The sequence below is a fragment of the Rutidosis leptorrhynchoides genome, chromosome 2 (genome assembly GCF_046630445.1).
Source record: "Rutidosis leptorrhynchoides isolate AG116_Rl617_1_P2 chromosome 2, CSIRO_AGI_Rlap_v1, whole genome shotgun sequence".
Lineage (NCBI taxonomy): Eukaryota > Viridiplantae > Streptophyta > Magnoliopsida > Asterales > Asteraceae > Rutidosis > Rutidosis leptorrhynchoides.
Window position 1 is genome coordinate 682,477,119 of NC_092334.1, and position 21,006 is coordinate 682,498,124.

The 21,006-nt window shown below is 32.9% G+C and overlaps 2 protein-coding genes across 3 annotated transcripts; one reads left to right on the top strand and one right to left on the bottom strand.

The window, feature by feature from the left end:
- Positions 1 to 235: 235 nt before the first annotated feature.
- Positions 236 to 2,017, top strand: LOC139893995 (G2/mitotic-specific cyclin C13-1-like). 2 transcript variants are annotated; one of them, XM_071877199.1, is made up of 6 exons: positions 236 to 544; positions 726 to 952; positions 1,028 to 1,214; positions 1,300 to 1,446; positions 1,535 to 1,669; positions 1,777 to 2,017. In XM_071877199.1, the coding sequence occupies exons 1-6, from the start codon at positions 236 to 238 to the stop codon at positions 1,846 to 1,848; spliced, it is 1,077 nt and encodes a 358-aa protein (XP_071733300.1). In that variant the 3' UTR covers positions 1,849 to 2,017. The 2 variants fall into 2 exon arrangements, with proteins under 2 accessions (XP_071733300.1, XP_071733301.1); XM_071877200.1 differs by having other exon boundaries at positions 1,312 to 1,446.
- Positions 2,018 to 2,335: 318 nt separating this feature from the next.
- On the bottom strand, positions 2,336 to 6,570 carry LOC139890312 (cytochrome P450 81Q32-like). Its single transcript, XM_071873201.1, has 3 exons — positions 5,789 to 6,570; positions 3,774 to 3,882; positions 2,336 to 2,965 (listed from the first exon to the last, which is right to left on the bottom strand). The coding sequence occupies exons 1-3, from the start codon at positions 6,568 to 6,570 to the stop codon at positions 2,336 to 2,338; spliced, it is 1,521 nt and encodes a 506-aa protein (XP_071729302.1).
- Between the last annotated feature and the right edge of the window lie 14,436 nt (positions 6,571 to 21,006).

Genomic DNA, 21,006 nt, shown 5'->3' on the forward strand with positions numbered 1-21,006 from the left:
CAACAAATCATAATCCTGGGACCCACATCCTAGTTTCACTACTCTTCAAAATATTCATCTCAAATATTTTCACCCTCCATTTTTTCCCTTCAAAACCTCAAATATTTTTAAAAATGGCGGTATTTCATTCTCTATATCAGTATCACACACTTTCACTTATATTCCTCACCATCAATCACCAGCATCTTCTCTCCTGTGTTTCTGCCATTAATCAATCAACTACCACTACTGATCAATGGCGGACCAGGAGAACTGCGGTGTTCGAGTTACTCGATTGGCTAAAAAACGAGCAATGGAAGCAATTGAATCGCTATCGCAACCTGCGAACAAAAAACGAGTCGTGTTAGGCGAGTTGTCGAATAATTCGATTTTGAGATCTCACGACAAACTTCCGAAGACGAAATGCATACAGAATAAGAACCTGAAGAAACCTGTACTTACAAATAATGAGTTATCAGTTGAAAAACTTGAAGATGCTTCATTGGATCTGCAGATGTGCGAAACTTACGATTCGGATATTTACGATTATCTTCGTAACATGGAGGTACATTTTCTAGGGTTTCAAAACTAATTTAGAAATTAAATTAACCTGTGTGCTATTGTTTATTTCAGAGTAGTTATATGTTAATGTAACTGTTAGGTACCTAACTGTTTGATTTATTGCTCATTATAAAAAATTTATTTATTTATTTATTGAAATTCGGATATTATAAATTCAGATGGAGGTAAAGAGAAGGCCATTAGGAGATTATATTGAGAAAGTGCAAAGAGATGTGACTGTGAATATGAGGAGTGTTTTGGTTGATTGGTTGGTTGAAGTTGCAGGGGAATACAAACTTCTTCCAGATACTTTGTATCTCACAATTTCGTATATCGATCGATTCTTATCGGTGAATGTACTTAATCGACAGAGACTGCAACTTCTAGGTGTTTCGTCAATGCTCATTGCTGCGTAAGTGTTACTATTAGTAAATGATTTAATTGAATTTTGATTTCATGAAATTAAATTGTGTTTTGTGATGAACAGAAAGTATGAAGAAATTACTCCTCCGCAAACTGAAGATTTCTGTGACATAACTGATAATACGTATGCGAAGCAAGAAGTAGTGAAGATGGAAGCCGAGGTGCTGAAAACGCTTAGGTTTGAAATGGGAAATCCTACAGTTAAAACGTTTCTTAGAAGATTTATTAGCATTGGTCAAGAAGATTATGATGTAAACTTTGACTCGCTTTGTGTTTAGTAATTGATTTGTTATAAAATGGAATGGTTTATTAATGTGTTTATGTTGCATTTTGCAGACCAGTTTGAAGTTGGAGTTCTTGAGTTATTATTTAGCAGAATTGAGTTTGTTAGAATATAGTTGCATCAAGTTTTTGCCATCCATGGTAGCTGCATCTGTCACATTTCTTTCAAGATTTATTCTCAACCCAAATTCACATCCATGGGTAAGTAAATTAAGATTTATAACAATCAAATTTTGTTGGTATGTAAATTATATGTGATATATAAGTGACTGTGTTATTGGTTCTACAGAATTTGGCTTTGGAAAAGCTCTCAGGGTATAAGTCGTCCGATCTGAAAGAATGTGTTAAGATTTTACACGATTTGCAATCGAGTAGAAGAGCTGCTAATTTGGTGGCAATACGAGAAAAGTATAAGCAACATAAGGTTTGTACAACATTTAAGCTTGTATTTTTAAATGATTTTGTCAACATGTTACACTTTCTTGTTTAGATAGTTCTAAAGCTGATATAATCTGTTTTTTCTAATGGCAGTTCAAATGTGTAAGTGAACTGTCTTCTCCTATGGTGATCCCAGCTTCCTTTTTCGACAACATCAGAGAATGATAGTTTTTGGTCACCGATAAAGGGTATATCTGACTACATGAAGAATCACATTCAATGATATGAAACGAGATGAATTTGTCTATGAACTTGACACAGGGTTGATTTGCTCGATGTTACTTTGAATGATGGGCTGACTTTGTTTGGGTATTTTGACCCTGTAAACACAAGCTTTGACTAGTTACTGTAATTATTCTTTTAAATAGTAAACTTTATATGGAACATGGAAGTTGATTAGTTGATCAGTAGATGATTGTTGTGTAAGAAAGTTTGATTTAGTAAGTAAAATGTAATAAGACAAGCTTGCATATTGATTCAAAGTTGAGTGCATTACATTAAATTTATATTAACAAGATTAAGCTACATATGAGCTTAAATTTATTTCAGCCTTTGATTCCGTGACCAACGGCCCAGATTTGCAATTGTGACAATATTATACAATATTTGTGATTTTAAATGTGGCTACACCTTCAAATTAAGGACAGGTTGGCTAGTCGACTAACAACTTTGATAATAGATTCTGCATCTCTAGACGTGGTTTGCACTTTGCTACCAATGGTTCAGTCTTTGGCATAGTTAGTCCAGGACCTTCAGTCATATCAACCATCTCATCACTTAGCCGTTCCCAATCAAAGCATTGAATCAACAACCCCAAAGTCGACCCAATCACACGAACAGCCAACCCTTCCCCTGGACAACTCCTCCTTCCGGACCCAAATGGCATTAGCTTGAACCCATCTCTAGTTCCTTCACACCCTTCAAACCTTTCTGGGTTAAACTTTTCAGGGTCGGTCCATAATTTGGGATCATGATATATGGCCCATTGATTAACAAGCAACATGGTCCCACTAGTGATGTTATAGCCTCCAATGATACAATCTTTTGATGACTCGTGAGGAACTAGTAAAGGGCCTGGAGGGTACAATCGTAACGTTTCATTTATTATACAACGAAGATAAGGTAGATTTACTATGTCTGATTCTTCGATTAGTCTATCTTTGTTAATGTATCCATCAATTTCATTTTGTGCCTTTTTTAGAACTTGTGGGTTGTTTAGCAACAGAGATAAAGCCCATTCCATAGTTCCGGCTGAAGTATCTATGCCAGCGGCTACTAGATTCTAATCACACACATCAAAATCCAATTTAGTTGCATATCAAGTTACAAACAAGTCTATTAAATCGAAGCAAGAACGTATTTTGATGATTATAGTTCATGGGACGTATAAACAAGTTAATCTATGTTATCAAGGTTTGAGTACTCATTTAGAAGTCAAGTCAAAAGTGACAGCCAAAATGGACAAGAAAGACACTTCATTGCGTACCGTAAGTTGATTTCAAAAGTGGCATGTAAAAAGAATCAATAATTATCCCACTTATTTGATTATTATCAACTGCCATCAATATATCACTATTTAATTAAGCACCCCATAAACAGTTACACAAGCCTAGAGAACTCATCGACCTTGAACCTTGAGGTTGTGAGTTCGAGTCCCGTCGTGAACAAAAAGAGTGTGTGCACGTGTTTGTTGTTAAAAAAATAGCATTTTAGGGCGAATATTTGTACAAAGATGTATGCGGCCTAATTGTGTTATCCTGTGAACGTTTCTGCCCGTTTCTGCACAAGAGACCTCTTGCAAAAAGATTAAGATCTTAACCACTGGTCTTGTATGCTTAATTTTAGATAAGCATGTTGAATACTTCATTTTGAATGTTTTCATTTGGATTATATAACAAAAGGTTGCCTGCTGGCTAATAAGTTATTTGATCACTCTCTTTCATCTACTAGCATTTAGGATATGGACAACTAATGCAAGGTTCAAAGTATTCTCTCAAACATAGCTCCCAAATTTTAAAAAAAAAAAAAAAAACAAAAAAAAAAAAATTGACCAAAAATATTGAAAATTAGAACGCAAATAATGATGTTACCATAAAGAAGTTTCGGATCATTTCATCCGTGTAGTAGTTTGGATCCGATTCTTGTAACGATAATAAATCTTCAATCAACGTCTTCTTCTTGTTTACAACTTTCGGTTTCCTATATTGTTCAATCAATCCTTGAAAAAATTCATCTTTCTTTTTGTTCAACGCTATTAACTTTTGTTCCAATCCATTTACTCCAAACCACCTCAAAATCGGCATGTAATCACCAAGATTTGCAGCTCCGGCCAGCAAAAACAACTCATTTAGTATCTGCGTAAATCGCTTGCCTTGTTCATCAACCTCAAGATTAACATCACCACCGAAATATATATTTCCCGAGATCATTCGCATCATCACATTTAACGTCAACTCGTATAAAGCCGACTTCACATCCACATGTGAAGAATGATCAAGAAGTAGCAATTTACGTATCAAAAGTCTGCCTTCTTCTGCACGTGTGTCATGAAACTCGTTAAGACGATGAATAGATAGGATCTCGATTGAAGCAATGCGTCTAAGGTTGCGCCAGTTGTCTCCATATGAAGACGAACCTAGGCTTGTGTAGTTGTTGCCAATGATTCTTCCAAATAGCATGCGAGGGCGGTTAGCAAAAATGATGTCGTTTTTTGTGAAACATTCTTCAGAGGCTGAAGGGGAGGAGATTAAGAGGACGCGGCGGGACCCAAAGAAGAGGAGGACGATGGGCCCGCGTTTGGCCGAGATTTTGGCTAGGGTTCGATAAAGAGGATGTTTAAGAAGGTAGAGATGGCCGATGATTGGGATGGTTGGGAAGATTGTGGGTGGTAAGTTGGAGAATTTGCGATGGAACCGGGTTGACTATGAAGGATATGTATAGATTGAGAAACTCCATTTTTGAAGGTTTTTTTGTGTATGTGTTAGATGTTTGATTTTGGCTTTAGTTTTATAGAGTGGATTGACAATAAAGTAATCATGAAATGTTTAAGCCATATCTTACGTTGGGCAAAATAAGACAAAGAAATCGAATGTTCAAATGTTTGATCATGAAGGATTATATGTTAAGATTGATACTTAATGCAACAACATATTCGATATTTTAAATCATGTAAAGTTTACTCAAATAATAATCGGTAACAGAGGTAAGTAGTACTGTAGTAGTATATGAACTTATACCTAGACACAAGGTTACGCAATCTCTCCCATACACCACTCATCTGGTATTGAGTTTTGTTGTTGCTGTTGTTGGTTAAGATTCCAATAATAATATTCAAAAATTAATCACTTTGTTTTGATGATGACACAAAAGAAATAAGTGGTTAATCATATGTAAGACGACATGACTTCATAAGCCTAAACTATCTGTAGCAAAAGACCAATGCATAAGTAATCATCTTGGTAAAAATGATACACGGCTGCACCACGATCGACTGTGAAACTGACCGTGTGTGTCCTGTACCAACAAATTCAAGTTTTTCTAAAACTGTCAATCTACGGCTAACCTCACGGCCGACCGCAGTTCGACCGCAGTTTTCTCTGTTACCAAATTCATCCACTTTAAGTTAGACCACTTTGAGGCATCTATAATTTATAAAACCTTTTTAAACATACTTATAATAGTTGTCCTCTTTGATCTCAAAGGAGTTTTGAACCATAAGATGTTAATTTTTGCTAATCACATCTAATGACATCTTAATGACATTTTAAGCCAAATTTAGATTAAACACACAAGTGTTATATCTTTTTATCCTAGTACATAATGTCATTTAAACATATTAATAATGGTCATTGAAGTTTCAATTAAAGAGTTGCTCTCCCATTATTTCTACGTACCATTGCATGTATGAAAATGTGATTAGTTCAAGCTAGTCAAAATTGTAACAACGATCATTAGGTTCAAACTAGACTCAAACTAGTTCATTTGAGTTGTAACAATGTTTCAAAAGGCAATATACTTCCATTAGCAAAATGACAAGTAATTAAGAAAGGTTGATGAAGTTTTTTAGAATATAATGGTTTGTCAAGAGACAAAATTCTGCAATTACCTCTTTAAGTAATCAATCAATCCTTGAAAAAATTCATCTTTCTTTTCGTTCAACGCTATTAACTTTTTTTCCAATCCATTTACTCCAAACCACCTCAATATCGGCATGTAATCACCAAGATTTGCAGCTCCGGCCAGCAAAAACAACTCATTTAGAATCTGCGTAAATCGCTTGCCTTGTTCATCAACCTCAAGATTAACATCACCACCGAAATATCTATTTCCCGAGATCATTCGCATCATCACATTTAACGTCAACTCGTACAAAGCTGACTTCACATCCACGTGTGATGAATGATCAAGAAGTAGCAATTTACGTATCAAAAGTCTGCCTTCTTCTTCACGTATGTCATGAAATTCGTTAAGACGATGAATAGATAAGATCTCGATCAAAGCAATGCGTCTAAGGTTGCGCCAATTGTCTCCATTTGAAGACGAACCGAGGCTTGTGTAGTTGTTGGCAATGATTTTTCCAACTAGCATGCGAGGGCGGTTGGCAAAAATGATGTTATTTTTTGTGAAACATTTCTCAGAGGCTGAAGGGGAGGCGATTAAGAGGACGCGGCGGGTCCCAAAGTGGAGGAGGACGATGGGCCCGCGTTTGGCCGAGATTTTAGCAAGGGTTCGATAGAGAGGATGTTTGAGAAGGTAGAGATGGCCGATGATCGGGATGGTTGGGAAGATTGTGGGTGGTAAGTTGGAGAATTTGTGATGGAACCGGGTTGCCAAAAGATATGAAACTAAGATTACTATGAAGGATATGCATAGACTGAGAAACTCCATTTTTGAAGGTTTTTTTGTGTGTATGTGTTAGATGTTTGATTTTGGCCTTAGTTTTATAGAGTGGATTGACAATAAATGTAATCATGAAATGTTTAAGCCATATCTCACGTTGGGCAAAATAAGACAAAGAAATTGAATGTTCAAATGTTTGATCATGAAGGATTGTATGTTAAGATTGATACTTAATGCAACAACATAATCAATATTTAAAATAATGTAAAATTTACTCAAATAATAATTGGTAACAGAAGTAGTAGTAGTATATGAACTTATACGACCACTTCCAACTATGACATATTTTCTCAAATTTTTTCAGTGCCACGTCACCTTTCTCTCTCCACATTTTTCACCACTTCCTCCATAACACTCACATAACACACCATCGTCAACAATGACATACTCTCTCTCTATCACATACTCCACAAAATTAATGAAATAAATAAATTTACAACTTTAATGGCAATATGTACAAGTAGGGAATGCAAATTAAATAAGAAAAAGAAAAAACTGTCATCCTCAATTGTGATGACCCGGAAATTTCTGACCAATTTTAAACTTAATCTTTAACGTTTCCGACACGATAAACAAAGTCTGTAAAACTGAATCTCAAAATTCTTGAACTATACAAATACCCTTCGATTGTTCTCAACAATTCACAAACAATTATATGTAAATAGATACATACTATAACTTGAAAACATAGCAAAGTATTAAGTGAATGATACTGTGCCTTAAACTTATTGTTTTGAGTATCTAGTTGATATATTTAACTATATAGTTAAAAGATAATGCCAAACGATTGAATTAAAAGATATTTATCAGGCCTCTTAATGATTATGATATTGTTACGGGTCTCTGTTGTGAGGTCCACACTGATTTGAGAAATCATTCATTTTTAACGATATAAATGATAAAGTGTTTGATGACGAAAGTTAGATAAAAGTTAGTGGAAAACTAAACTGCATAATATTCAATTAATTGTGTCTCAAATGTGTGAAAACGTTTTCAGATCGTATAGAATTGATTGTTAACATTTTTTGTTTAAATAACGTAATTTGAATATGTATAATAAGAAATATTAACCGTTAGAATTAGTTATATGAATAAATTGCGATGTGTATTTTAGAACGTGTTTATTAATATAGAAAATATATATTAATTTAGTCATAAAACGATTTGATATTATATATACATTCGTAAATAGCGAGACGACGATTTATAGAAGTAAATGACCAAAACACTCAAGTGTATAAGTTACAATTCTAGTGGTATAGTTTATGGATAATTTAAGACTATATTTTGTCAAAGGTACGAATCACGAAATGTAAAATACAAGTTTTCTCAGTGTACGAAAGGACGTTCGAAAAACCGGAACCAGGACATAAGTCGAGTGACGACGTACGACGTACGACTTATCGAAACGAAAATTACAAGTCAACTATGCGCGTGAATTTAATATAATATATAATTAATTATATAAATTAAATATATTATAAATATAATTAATTAATATGTCGACGAATAAACAAATAAAGGAACCAGGCTGGATACAGCTGGCCATGCGATCGCATGGCCTAGTGCCCTTCAAACCATGCGATCGCATGGGGGGAAAATCGGACCACACCTATTTAAGCTCGATATGTTTCTGTTTCTGATTCATTTCTTTCTCAACCTCGATCTTTCTCTCTATATATACTTATATTTATTATTATTATTATTATTATTATTATTATTATTATTATTATTATTATTATTATTATTATTATTATTATTTTTATTTTTATTATTATTATTATTAAGATTAATATTATTAATCTTGTTATTATTAGTAGTATTAGTATTATACATAAAATACTACGACGAGGTCTTGAGCGTGTCACTTTCAAAATGGTTTTTCGAGCGGGATAGAGCTAAAGAAATTATGGGTTATAGCTATGGAGGTTATGGGTAATGTTCGTGGGTATTGTTTGCAAATCAAACCTAGTGTTTATCATCTCTATTACGTTTACGTACTTTCCTGCAATATTGAATCACAATATTGATACGTGATCATTCATATCTTATCTTTTATATATTAATTGTGTATCCATGTCTAGTGCTCGAGTATATATATTTATAAATTTGGTTGTTAAACAGTTTATGATGAATCACGAATTAAATACATATATTATTGATAAAAGGTATATGATATGCATGTTTTTGGAAAGCTGGCGAAAAATCAATAACTTTTCATTTAGATATCGAATAGTTTCGATGAGCGGATTAAAAGATATGATCAACTGAATTATGATTGACGTTAATTGAAATTGCTTTTGAATCTGCAATTAAGATTTAAACAACTTGTTTACGAGATTGATAAAATAGATTTTTAAATATAACCAGCCGAGTAAATGAATTCTTATATAAAGCACGTCTCGTTTTGTTGAACTATTGTCAAAATTGACTTTTTGAAACGACTTTGGATAACTTTTGTATGTCGATCTCGAGCATTAGGATTGTGATACACTATTACCAGACCTAGCTTGATAGACATTTATTGACCAACATATGTTCTCTAGGTTGAAATCTACGGTTAATTTTGCATTTCGAGTTTCGATCGCATTTTGGTGAACGACTTTATATGCTGCTAAGGTGAGTTTCATTTGCTCCCTTTTTAATTGCTTTTGCAATCTATATTTTTGGGCTGAGAATACATGCACTTTATTTTAAACGCAATGGATACAAGTACATATTAAATTCTACACCGAGTTTAAACCGAAAATCCCTTAGCTTTGGTAACTAGTAACTGCTAGTTATAAGAACTGGTGGGCGCGAGTAGTAGTATATGGATCCATAGGGCTTGACATCCCCGTCTATTCCAGGTATAGAAACCCTAGCCTGAACTATAAAATAGACGTATGCTATTTGAGTTTAGTACACGTTGGATTGCGTGTATTGTACATGTTAGTTGCATGTATGTTAAAACACGGGTACTTATTATATATATGTTAAAGTTTAGTTACCAGGGTGCTCAATCTTGTAGAATATTTTGATAAACGTTTCTGGATGAAACAGCTGAAATCTTGTGATCCACCTTTATATACAGATTATATGCAACGTTAAAACTATGAACTCACCAACCTTTGTGTTGACACTTGTTAGCATGTTTATTCTCAGGTTTCCTAGAAGTCTTCCGCTGTTTGCTTATATGTTAGACAAGCTATATGCATGGAGTCATACATGCTTTATTCGAGAAAACGCTGCATTCACAAAATCATCACCATCTATCTTATTTTGACTGCATTGTCAACTGAAGTATTATTGTAAACCATTGTATTAAGGTGATTGTCTATATGTAGAAATCATCAGATGTCGAAAACTTTTAATTTAAATATTCATTTATGGTGTGCCTTTTCAAAAGAATGCAATGTTTATAAAACGTATCAATAGAGGTCAAATACCTCGCATATGGATTTGGAGCAATTGTCACAGTTGGTATCAGAGCGTTGGTCCTAGCAAACCAGGTCTTGCATGAGTGTGTCTAACTGATAGTTGTTAAGATGCATTAGTAAGTCTGGACTTCGACCGTGTCTGCATGTTAAAAGTTTTGCTTATCATTTTTGGAAATTACATGCTTATCATTCTTAAGTCTAGACACGTTTTCCTGCATTTATTGCATAAATAGTGTATAGACAAAAATTCATATCTTAGCGTATCTGTTACTGTAAACTTTTCGTGACATCTTACGAAAATTTCTCCGTAATTTATGAAATTTGGTATTATATATACATATGTAAATTATGTATTGAACAATACCAAACTAAATTCTATAATCTAATTCATATCAAAAATCATCTCCCTAATTATACAAGATGGATCCCGTATCTAGTTCAAATTCCTTAAACTTAGACAGCTATTCCAATATGGATATTCACCTGAATTCCGAAGACAGTGTAATCGGAATGGATCAACCAATCAGCCATCACCTATTTTGGATGAATTTGAGATGGGTTCGTAGCCTACTTAGTCATTGGAGACAAGAAGAAGGTGATCCCTTCCATCCACCACATTGCCCTCTTGGTGAAGAACCTGAAGCACTTACCGGCGAACCTATTCGAGACACCATTTTCTCTCTCATTTCCAGAGTGTCTCGTCATGATTATATATTATTTCAAATTCTAGATCTTATTCGTCCACTCGTCCGAACCGACAATCACCCCGGTGTAATAGAAGAAGTCAACGAGCTTCACGCTCGGGTAGTGGCTTTGGAGAATGTGGTGCAAAGGTTACAAGCACCGGCAGCATCACCGGCAGCAACAGTACCACCAACAACAACATTCGCATCCCACACCTCAACATCACAATCTGTACCTCAAACATTAATGTCATACGCACCATAGATACCAAGGAATACCAACAACAACAAACGATGAAGTATTGATTCATAACTTCATCGAAGAAATATTTTGCAGAGAATATGTAATTTCTAAAAGTTTTAGAGATTATATATTCTAGTCCTAGTCGAAAACTAGATGAGATTAATATTATGTTAACTCATTAAAAACATGATTACATCTAAGGAAAATATATATGTAGGTATATTTTCATAAAGATTGTAATTAAGAAAATTCTTTTGTACAAACTGTTAATGGTGAGAATATTTTAACGGGTAGGTAATACCCGAGAGATATAAATTCATAATTGATATGTTACATTCTTTGATTCTGATTCAACAAATCATCAACTATACTCACTACTTTCACAACAATATATATTCTTTTATAAAAATCAAAGCAACCATCCTCATCCAAATTTGATTACATATTTTGATTTTGACAAATCAAAATCCAAGTCAAGATTTAACAACAGACATCATTCTTAGATTCCTACATCTTTCGAAGCTATACTTTGACTTCAAAACCGTGCTAGAACATCATAGAACCCAGAAAAGTATTTGTATCATTCAAATTTCTAGAACATCATATGAATATTAACGATTACAATCTATGTTCAAATCCCTCAAAATTCCTGAAGACACTTCAAATAATGAACCATCGAGATGATGATCCAACCACATGTTACCGTAGTCTTGTACCTGAAAAACCCTCGAAATCAAAGTCATAGTTTAACACGTATCCGTGTCAGACCCTTTGGCATTTATTAGCTAAAATAACTTTTCAATCCCTTTTCAAAATAGACAGTTTTGTCACCACTCCAGCAAATCACCTTCAATTGTTCATTTGAATAAGCCTTATTATAATGATTACCCCTTCATCATTGTTACCGGGGAACCTTTCATATTCCACCACATTAGCAGTAAACTTATCAACAACTTCATTGATCATTAAGCCTCTCCGAAAAATCACGATAATTATTCATTGAAACTCTATCAAGTACCCATATACAGCTTGTAACAACAATTGTCATATCAACTACTGGGAATTAGCAAATCAGTATTTTGAATTTCGTAGCAATTTTTCGCCAACAGTTATATATATACATATAACGTTTACCTTCAAGACTTACAGACTTCGAATGTGAAGTTTCTGAAAAACACCCTAAACTACGAACTAGTTCTCGAAATCTTGAAAAATGCTGATGAAGCAGCAAAAACTGTAAACGACTTTAACAGTCGAAAGTTTGATGATAAAGAGTAGTGTGTTGGAAAAGCACAGAAAAAGAGAAAATTTGGTACTGGAAAACGAATTGAGCAAACCATGAAGGAGGTTGTGGACAAATCACAATGACTAAACCTACCTTCAAAGAATCCAAATGATTCAGTGTCTGCTGAAGTCATTAACGAATACCTTGCTCCTGAATCTAAACCTTTACGAACAAATCTTCTTCATCATTCTTCCATATTAGAAATTCTACGATATTATCGTATCTTTCATTATAAATATCTTCGATATTCCTGAAGATATTTTTGCAACTATTCTTATCTGAAATCATTTATCTCTTTGCGCTATCTGTATTACATCATAAAAGAAACTATTTTAGTTTCTAAATCCTGAAAATTTCGAAAAATGGATGTTTTTGAAGTAGTGTTGGGAATTGAAGCATGCGTTAGTATAATATAATGACACTTGATCAACGTGATTATATTACAGTAAGTCATGCTGAGTTTCTAATGGAACGTGATAAAGATTCACGGATCATACCCCCATCATGAACCATGTTACATAACTCTTTCATTCTATTTAAACTCTAAATATATCAAGAAAATATTTTTCTTGATGATTCGGTCTTTTTCGGATATTCTGGTAATTTGACAAATCAAGATTGTGCCATTACAATTTCTTTCTTAGAACATTAGCTATGTTCATTCCGAAATGTATAGTTACGAATTCTGGACCATTATTCGCTTGACTTAAGGTTGGGAAGAGAAAATGAAAGCATGAATCTCCGAAATATAATGGAAAATATAAAGCCCGATAACAACCCCGAAATTACAAACCGTGTATATCAATGCGTATCGCAATATAAAGACATGGAAGAATGAAAAACACTATAACCCCAAGGTAATAATGGAAGAAAATAACCTCCTCTGGTGGCAGATGAAAAAGAAGAATGAAGGATACGATAGCCAAGAAAATATCAAGAATCAGAACTGGATTAAGCATTTTCACAATCTATTAGGAAGTATGAAATAAGGAAGAAGCTTATAGGAGTGGTGAAAATAAATGAAACGGAAGAGGTCAATTTATAGTGAAATATCAGACATAGCAATCAAGGCAGATTACGCATTTAATTAAAGAAGATCTTAATCTCCTTAATTCCCGAAGAATCAAATCTTATTTAGATTATGAAGATTTTCTATTCCTTAAATTTCGAAAATCAAGCGTTACTACGTCAAAAGTTAAGACGAATCTTTATTCTTCATTTCACTCTTTTACGATAACTTCTCTCATACGCTTCGAGTAATCAGATTGTTTTATTCATATTATTCGACGGTGATAAAACTCTATTTATCAACTCATATTCATCATGAAAACATTTTTATTGTTAGCCATGACGACCTCACTCAAATTTCGGGACGAAATTTCTTTAACGGGTAGGTACTGTGATGACCCGAAAATTTCTGACCAAATTTAAACTTAATCTTTAACGTTTCTGACACGATAAACAAAGTCTGTAAAACTGAATCTCAAAATTCTTGAACTATTCAAATACCCTTCGATTGTTCTCAACAATTTACAATCAATTATATGTACATAGATACATACTATAACTTAAAAACATAGAAAAGTATTAAGTGAATGATACTGTGCCTTAAACTTATTGGTTTGAATATCTAGTTGACATATTTAACTACGAAGTTAAAAGATAATGCCAAACGATTGAATTAAAAGATATTTATCAGGCCTCTTAATGATTATGATATTGTTACGGGTCTCTGTTGTGAGGTCCACACTGATTTGAGAAATCATTCATTTTTAACGATATAAATGATAAAGTGTTTGATGACGAAAGTTAGATAAAAGTTAGTGGAAAACTAAACTGTATAATATTCAATTAATTGTGTTTCAAATGTGTGAAAACATTTTCAGATAGTATAGAATTGATTGTTAACATATTTTTGTTTAAATAACGTAATTTGAATATGTATAATAAGAAATATTAACTGTTAGAATTAGTTATATGAATAACGTGCGGTGTGTATTTTAGAACGTGTTTTGTGATGACCCGGAAATTTCGACTAAATTTAAACTTAATCTTAAATGATTAATGATTTCGACACGATAAGTAAAGTCTGTAAAACTGAATCTCAAAAATTTTAAACTATTCAAATACCCTTCAGTTGTTCTCAACGATTCCCGAACCATTATATGTAAATAGATACATATATATACTATAACTTGAAAACGTAACAAAGTTTTAATTGCATGTTACCGTACATTAAACTTATTGGTTTATATATCTATTTGAATATATATGATTTCAAGTTATTTAGTAAACGATAGTAACATTCGATTATTGATTCGATTGATATTTAGATAAGTTAACTAAAACGTTTAAGATGAACAAGTAAAACACTAATTTGCTACAGTATTTTCAAATTGCTACAGTACCCAAAATGCTACAGTGTTTTCGAAAATCACTATTTGCTACAGTAAAATTTACTTTGCTACAGTGAATTGCTACAGTAAAAAATGACTTTGCTACAGTAACTTTGCTACATTAAAACACTATTTTAAAAATGTATTTTAACAAATAGTGAGACGATGATTTATAGAAGTAAATGACCAAAACACTCTAAAGTTTAAGATATACTTTGAGTGGTATAGTTTATGGATAACTTAAGGCTATATTTTGACAAAGGTACGTGACACGAAACGTAAAATGCAAGTTTTCTAAAGGTACGAAAGGACATTCGAAAAACCGGAACCGGGACATAAGTCAAGTGATGACGTACGACTTATCGGAACAAAAATTACAAATCAACTATGCACGGGAATAAAATATAATATATAATTAATTAATTTAAATTATATATTATATATATATTATTTAATTATGTCGACAAGCATTAGGACAAAATTATGTGAGCTGGAAAAATGGGCCATGCGATCGCATGGCCAATGGCCTTCAGAACCATGCGATCGCATGGGGTCTGGGGACAGGCCACACCTATAAAAACTCGATCATTCTGCTTCTATTTTAACATATATTACTCCGTATTTATTTTATTTATTAATATTATTATTATTATTATTATTATTATTAATAAGATTATTATTAATCTTATTATTTTTATTATTAATGTTATTATTTTTGCGATACAAAAATAATAATGTACATAAAATATTAAGACGGAGTGCTGTCCAAGTAATTTTCAAAACGAGTTTCCGAGCGAGCTAGAGCTAAGGAAAATATGGGTTATTACCAAGGAGGTTATGGGTAATGTTCGGGGGTATTTTTGTGAATCAAACCTCGTGTTTATCATCTCCGATGCATCTACGTGCTTTCCTGCAATATTGTATATCAATATAAAACAGTGAGTTTCATATGATCCCTTTTACTCAATATATTTTTGGGCTGAGAATACATGCAATGCTTTTATAATTGTATTACTAAATGGATACAAATGCTAAAACTAATTTTGCGTGAGTTTCATATGATCCCTTTTACTCAATATATATTTTTGGGCTGAGAATACATGCACTTTATTTTAAACGCAACGGATACAAGTACATACTAAATTCTACACTGAGTTTGAACCGAAAATCCCTTAGCTTTGGTAACTGTTAACTGCCAGTTATAAGAACTGGTGGGCGCGAGTAGTAGTATATGGATCCATAGGGCTTGATATCCCCGTCCGAGCTAGAGCGCTAGCCTTTTAACGGACGTATGCTATTTGAGAAGCGTACACGTTGGTTTGCGTGTATTATTAAGATGATTATACAAAGGGTACAAATTATATAAACGTTAAAGTTTAGTTACCAGGGTGGTTAATTTTGTAGAACCGATTGATAAACGTTTCGGATGAAACAACTGAAATCTTGTGATCCACCTTTTATGTAAAACCTATTGATAAACGTTTTGAATAAAACAACTGAACTTTTGTAATCTACATTGATATACGGATTATGTGTAATATTAAAACTATGAACTCACCAACCTTTGTGTTGACACTTGAAGCATGTTTATTCTCAGGTTTCTAGAAGTCTTCCGCTATTTGCTTATACGTGATACAAGATATGTGCTTGGAGTCATACATGCTATATACAAGAAACTTGCATTCACCAAACCATTACCATGTATCTTATTTTGACTGTATTGTCAACAGATGTATTATTGTAAACCATTTAAATGGTGATTGTCTATACGTAGGAATCATCAGATGTTAAAAACCTGGAATTTATATATTCATTTATGAAATACCTTTTCAAACGAATACAATGTTACAAAATGTATCACATAGAGGTCAAATACCTCGCAATGAAATCAATGAATGACGTGTTCGTCCATATGGATTTGGAGCGATCGTCACATGTTTATTAATATAGAAAATATATATTAACTTGGTCATAAAATGATTTGATATTATATATACATTCGTAAATAGTGAGACGACGATTTATAGAAGTAAATGACCAAAACACTCAAGTGTATAAGTTACAATTCTAGTGTTATAGTTTATGGATAATTTAAGACTATATTTTGTCAAAGGTACGAATTGAAATGTCACGTTCTTATTGATTAAAAACGTTCCATATTAATTGATTTCGTTGCGAGGTATTGACCTCTATATGAGACGTTTTTCAAAGACTGCATTCATTTTAAAACAAACCATAACCTTTATTTCATAAATAAAGGTTTAAAAAGCTTTACGTAGATTATCAAATAATGATAATCTAAAATATCCTGTTTACACACGACCATTACATAATGGTTTACAATACAAATATGTTACATCGAAATCAGTTTCTTGAATGCAGTTTTTACACAATATCATACAAATATGGACTCCAAATCTTATCCTTATTTTAGTATGCAACAGCGGAAGCTCTTAGTATTCACCTGAGAATAAACATGCTTTAAACGTTAACAAAAATATTGGTGAGTTATTACCTATATATATCAAATCATAACAATAGACCACAAGATTTCATATTTCAATACACATCCCATACATAGAGATAAAAATCATTTATATGGTGAACACCTGGTAACCGACATTAACAAGATGCATATATAAGAATATCCCCATCATTCCGGGACACCCTTCGGATATGATATAAATTTCGAAGTACTAAAGCATCTGGTACTTTGGATGGGGCTTGTTGGGCCCAATAGATCTATCTTTAGGATTCGCGTCAATTAGGGTGTCTGTTCCCTAATTCTTAGATTACCAGACTTAATAAAAAGGGGCATATTCGATTTCAATAATTCAACCATAGAATGTAGTTTCACGTACTTGTGTCTATTTGGTAAATCATTTATAAAACCTGCATGTATTCTCATCTCAAAAATATTAGATTTTAAAAGTGGGACTATAACTCACTTTCACAGATTTTTACTTCATCGGGAAGTAAGACTTGACCACTGGTTGATTCACAAACCTATAACAATATATACATATATATCAAAGTATGTTCAAAATATATTTACAAAACTTTTAATACATTTTGATGTTTTAAGTTTATTAAATCAGCTGTCCTCGTTAGTAACCTACAACTAGTTGTCCACAGTTAGATGTACAGAAATAAATCGATAAATATTATCTTGAATCAATCCACGACCCAATGTATACGTATCTCAGTATTGATCACAACTAAAACTATATATATATTTTGGAATCAACCTCAACCCTGTATAGCTAACTCCAACATTCACATATAGAGTGTTTATGGTTGTTCCGCAATATATATATAGATGGGTCGACATGATAGGTCGAAACATTGTATACGTGTCTATGGTATCTCAAGATTACATAATATACAATATAAGTTAATTAGGTTATGGTTGGAATAGATTTATTACTAACTTTCACGTAGGTAAAATGAGTAGTTTTTATCAATCTTGTTTTACTCGCCATTTCTTCGTTTCTAGTCCGTTTTGAGTGATTCCAGTGGCCATGGTTTCGTATTGAACTTAACTTTATGAATCTAAATATAAAAAGTATAATTTTATAGTTGGAAATACAAGTTACAAGTCGTTTTTGAAAGAGGTAGTCATTTTCGTCGAAAGAACGACATCTTGATGACCATTTTGAAAAACATACTTTCACTTTGAGTTTAACCATGATTTTTGGATATAGTTTCATGTTCATAAGAAAAATCATTTTTCCATAAGTATAGCTTTTAAATCAAAGTTCTTCTTATCTTTTAATTATCCCAACCAAAACAGCCCCCGGTTTTACTACGACGGCGTATATCCAGTTTATGGTGTTTATCGTGTTTCCGGGTTTTAAATCATTAAGTTAGCATATCATATAGATATAGAACATGTGTTTAGTTGATTTTAAAAGTCTATTTAGAAAGATTAACTTTATTTGCGAACAAGTTTAGAATTAACTAAACTATGTTCTAGTGATTACAAGTTTATAACGTTGAATAAGACAGCTTTTTATGTATGAACCGAATGATGTTATGAACATCATTACTACCTCAAGTTCCTTGGATAAACCTACTAGAAATGAGAAAAATGGATCTAGCTTCAAAGGATTCTTGGATGGCTTGAAAGTTCTTGAAGCAGAATCATGACACGAAAACAATTTCAAGTAAGATTTCCATTCAAAATAAGATTGTTATAGTTATAGAAATTGAATTAAAGTTTGAATATGATTATTAACTTGTATTACAAAGATAACCTACTGTAAGTAACAAAGGTTTCTTGATCTTTGATGATTACTTGGAATGGATTTAGAAAACTTGGAAGTAAACTTGCAATCTTGGAAGTATTCTTGATTTTATGAAACTAGAACTTTTGGAATTTATGAAGAACACTTAGAACTTGAATATAGAACTTGAGAGAGATAAATTAGATGAAGAAAATTGAAGAATGAAAGTGTTTGTAGGTGTTTTTGGTCGTTGGTGTATGGATTAGATATAAAGGATATGTAATTTTGTTTTCATGTAAATAAGTCATGAATGATTACTCATATTTTTGTAATTTTATGAGATATTTCATGCTAGTTGCCAAATGATAGTTCCCACATGTGTTAGGTGACTCACATGGACTGCTAAGAGCTGATCATTGGAGTGTATATACCAATAGTACATACATCTAAAAGCTATGTATTGTACGAGTACGAATACGGGTGCATACGAGTAGAATTATTGATGAAACTGAATGAGGATGTAATTGTAAGCATTTTTGTTAAGTAGAAGTATTTTGATAAGTGTCTTGAAGTCTTTAAAAAGTGTATGAATACATATTAAAACACTACATGTATATACATTTTAACTGAGTCGTTAAGTCATCGTTAGTCGTTACATGTAAGTGTTGTTTTGAAACCTTTAGGTTAACGATCTTGTTAAGTGTTGTTAACCCAATGTTTATAATATCAAATGAGATTTTAAATTATTATATTATCATGATATTATGATGTATAAATATCTCTTAATACGATATATATACATTAAATGTCGTTACAACGATAATCGTTACATATATGTCTCGTTTCAAAATCATTAAGTTAGTAGTCTTATTTTTACATATGTAGTTCATTGTTAATATACTTAATGATATGTTTACTTATCATAATATCATGTTAACTATATATATATCCTTATATATGTCATCATATAGTTTTTACAAGTTTTAACGTTCGTGAATCACCGGTCAACTTGGGTGGTCAATTGTCTATATGAAACCTATTTCAATTAATCAAGTCTTAACAAGTTTGATTGCTTAACATGTTGGAAACACTTAATCATGTAAATAACAATTTCATTTAATATATATATAAACATGGAAAAGTTCGGGTCACTACAGTACCTACCCGTTAAATAAATTTCGTCCCGAAATTTTAAGCAGTTGGAGGTGTTGACGTATCTTCTGGAAATAAGTGCGGGTATTTCTTCTTCATCTGATCTTCTCATTCCCAGGTGAACTCAAGTCCTCTACGAGCATTCCATCGAACCTTAACAATTGGTATCTTGTTTTGCTTAAGTCTTTTAACCTCACGATCCATTATTTCGATGGGTTCTTCGATGAATTGAAGTTTTTCGTTGATTTGGATTTCGTCTAATGGAATAGTGAGATCTTCTTTAGCAAAACATTTCTTCAAATTCGAGACGTGGAAAGTGTTATGTACAGCCGCGAGTTGTTGAGGTAACTCAAGTCGGTAAGCTACTGGTCCGACACGATCAATAATCTTGAATGGTCCAATATACCTTGGATTTAATTTCCCTCGTTTACCAAATCGAACAACGCATTTCCAAGGTGCAACTTTAAGCATGACCATCTCTCCAATTTCAAATTCTATATCTTTTCTTTTAATGTCAGCGTAGCTCTTTTGTCGACTTTGGGCGGTTTTCAACCGTTGTTGAATTTGGATGATCTTCTCGGTAGTTTCTTGTATTATCTCCAGACCCGTAATCTGTCTATCCCCCACTTCACTCCAACAAGTCGGAGACCTGGACTTTCTACCATAAAGTGCTTCAAACGGCGCCATCTCAATGCTTGAATGGTAGCTGTTGTTATAGGAAAATTCTGCTAACGGTAGATGTCGATCCCAACTGTTTCCAAAATCAATAACACATGCTCGTAGCATGTCTTCAAGCATTTGTATTGTCCTTTCGCTCTGCCCATCAGTTTGTGGATGATAGGCAGTACTCATGTCTAGACGAGTTCCTAATGCTTGCTGTAATGTCTGCCAGAATCTTGAAATAAATCTGCCATCCCTATCAGAGATAATAGAGATTGGTATTCCGTGTCTGGAGACGACTTCCTTCAAATACAGTCGTGCTAACTTCTCCATCTTGTCATCTTCTCTTATTGGCAGGA

Bases quoted from the DNA above. Each gene is read 5' to 3' on its own strand.
- LOC139893995 (XM_071877199.1), top strand. From the start codon at position 236: ATGGCGGACCAGGAGAACTGCGGTGTTCGAGTTACTCGATTGGCTAAA. The intron at 953-1,027 runs GTAAGTGTTACT...TGTGATGAACAG, and splicing joins TCGTCAATGCTCATTGCTGC to AAAGTATGAAGAAATTACTC. The intron at 1,447-1,534 runs GTAAGTAAATTA...TTGGTTCTACAG, and splicing joins ACCCAAATTCACATCCATGG to AATTTGGCTTTGGAAAAGCT.
- LOC139890312 (XM_071873201.1), bottom strand. From the start codon at position 6,570: ATGGAGTTTCTCAGTCTATGCATATCCTTCATAGTAATCTTAGTTTCA. The intron at 3,883-5,788 runs GTAATTGCAGAA...TGAACAATATAG, and splicing joins TTGATTGATTACTTAAAGAG to GAAACCGAAAGTTGTAAACA. The intron at 2,966-3,773 runs GTAACATCATTA...GTGTGTGATTAG, and splicing joins TGATCCGAAACTTCTTTATG to AATCTAGTAGCCGCTGGCAT.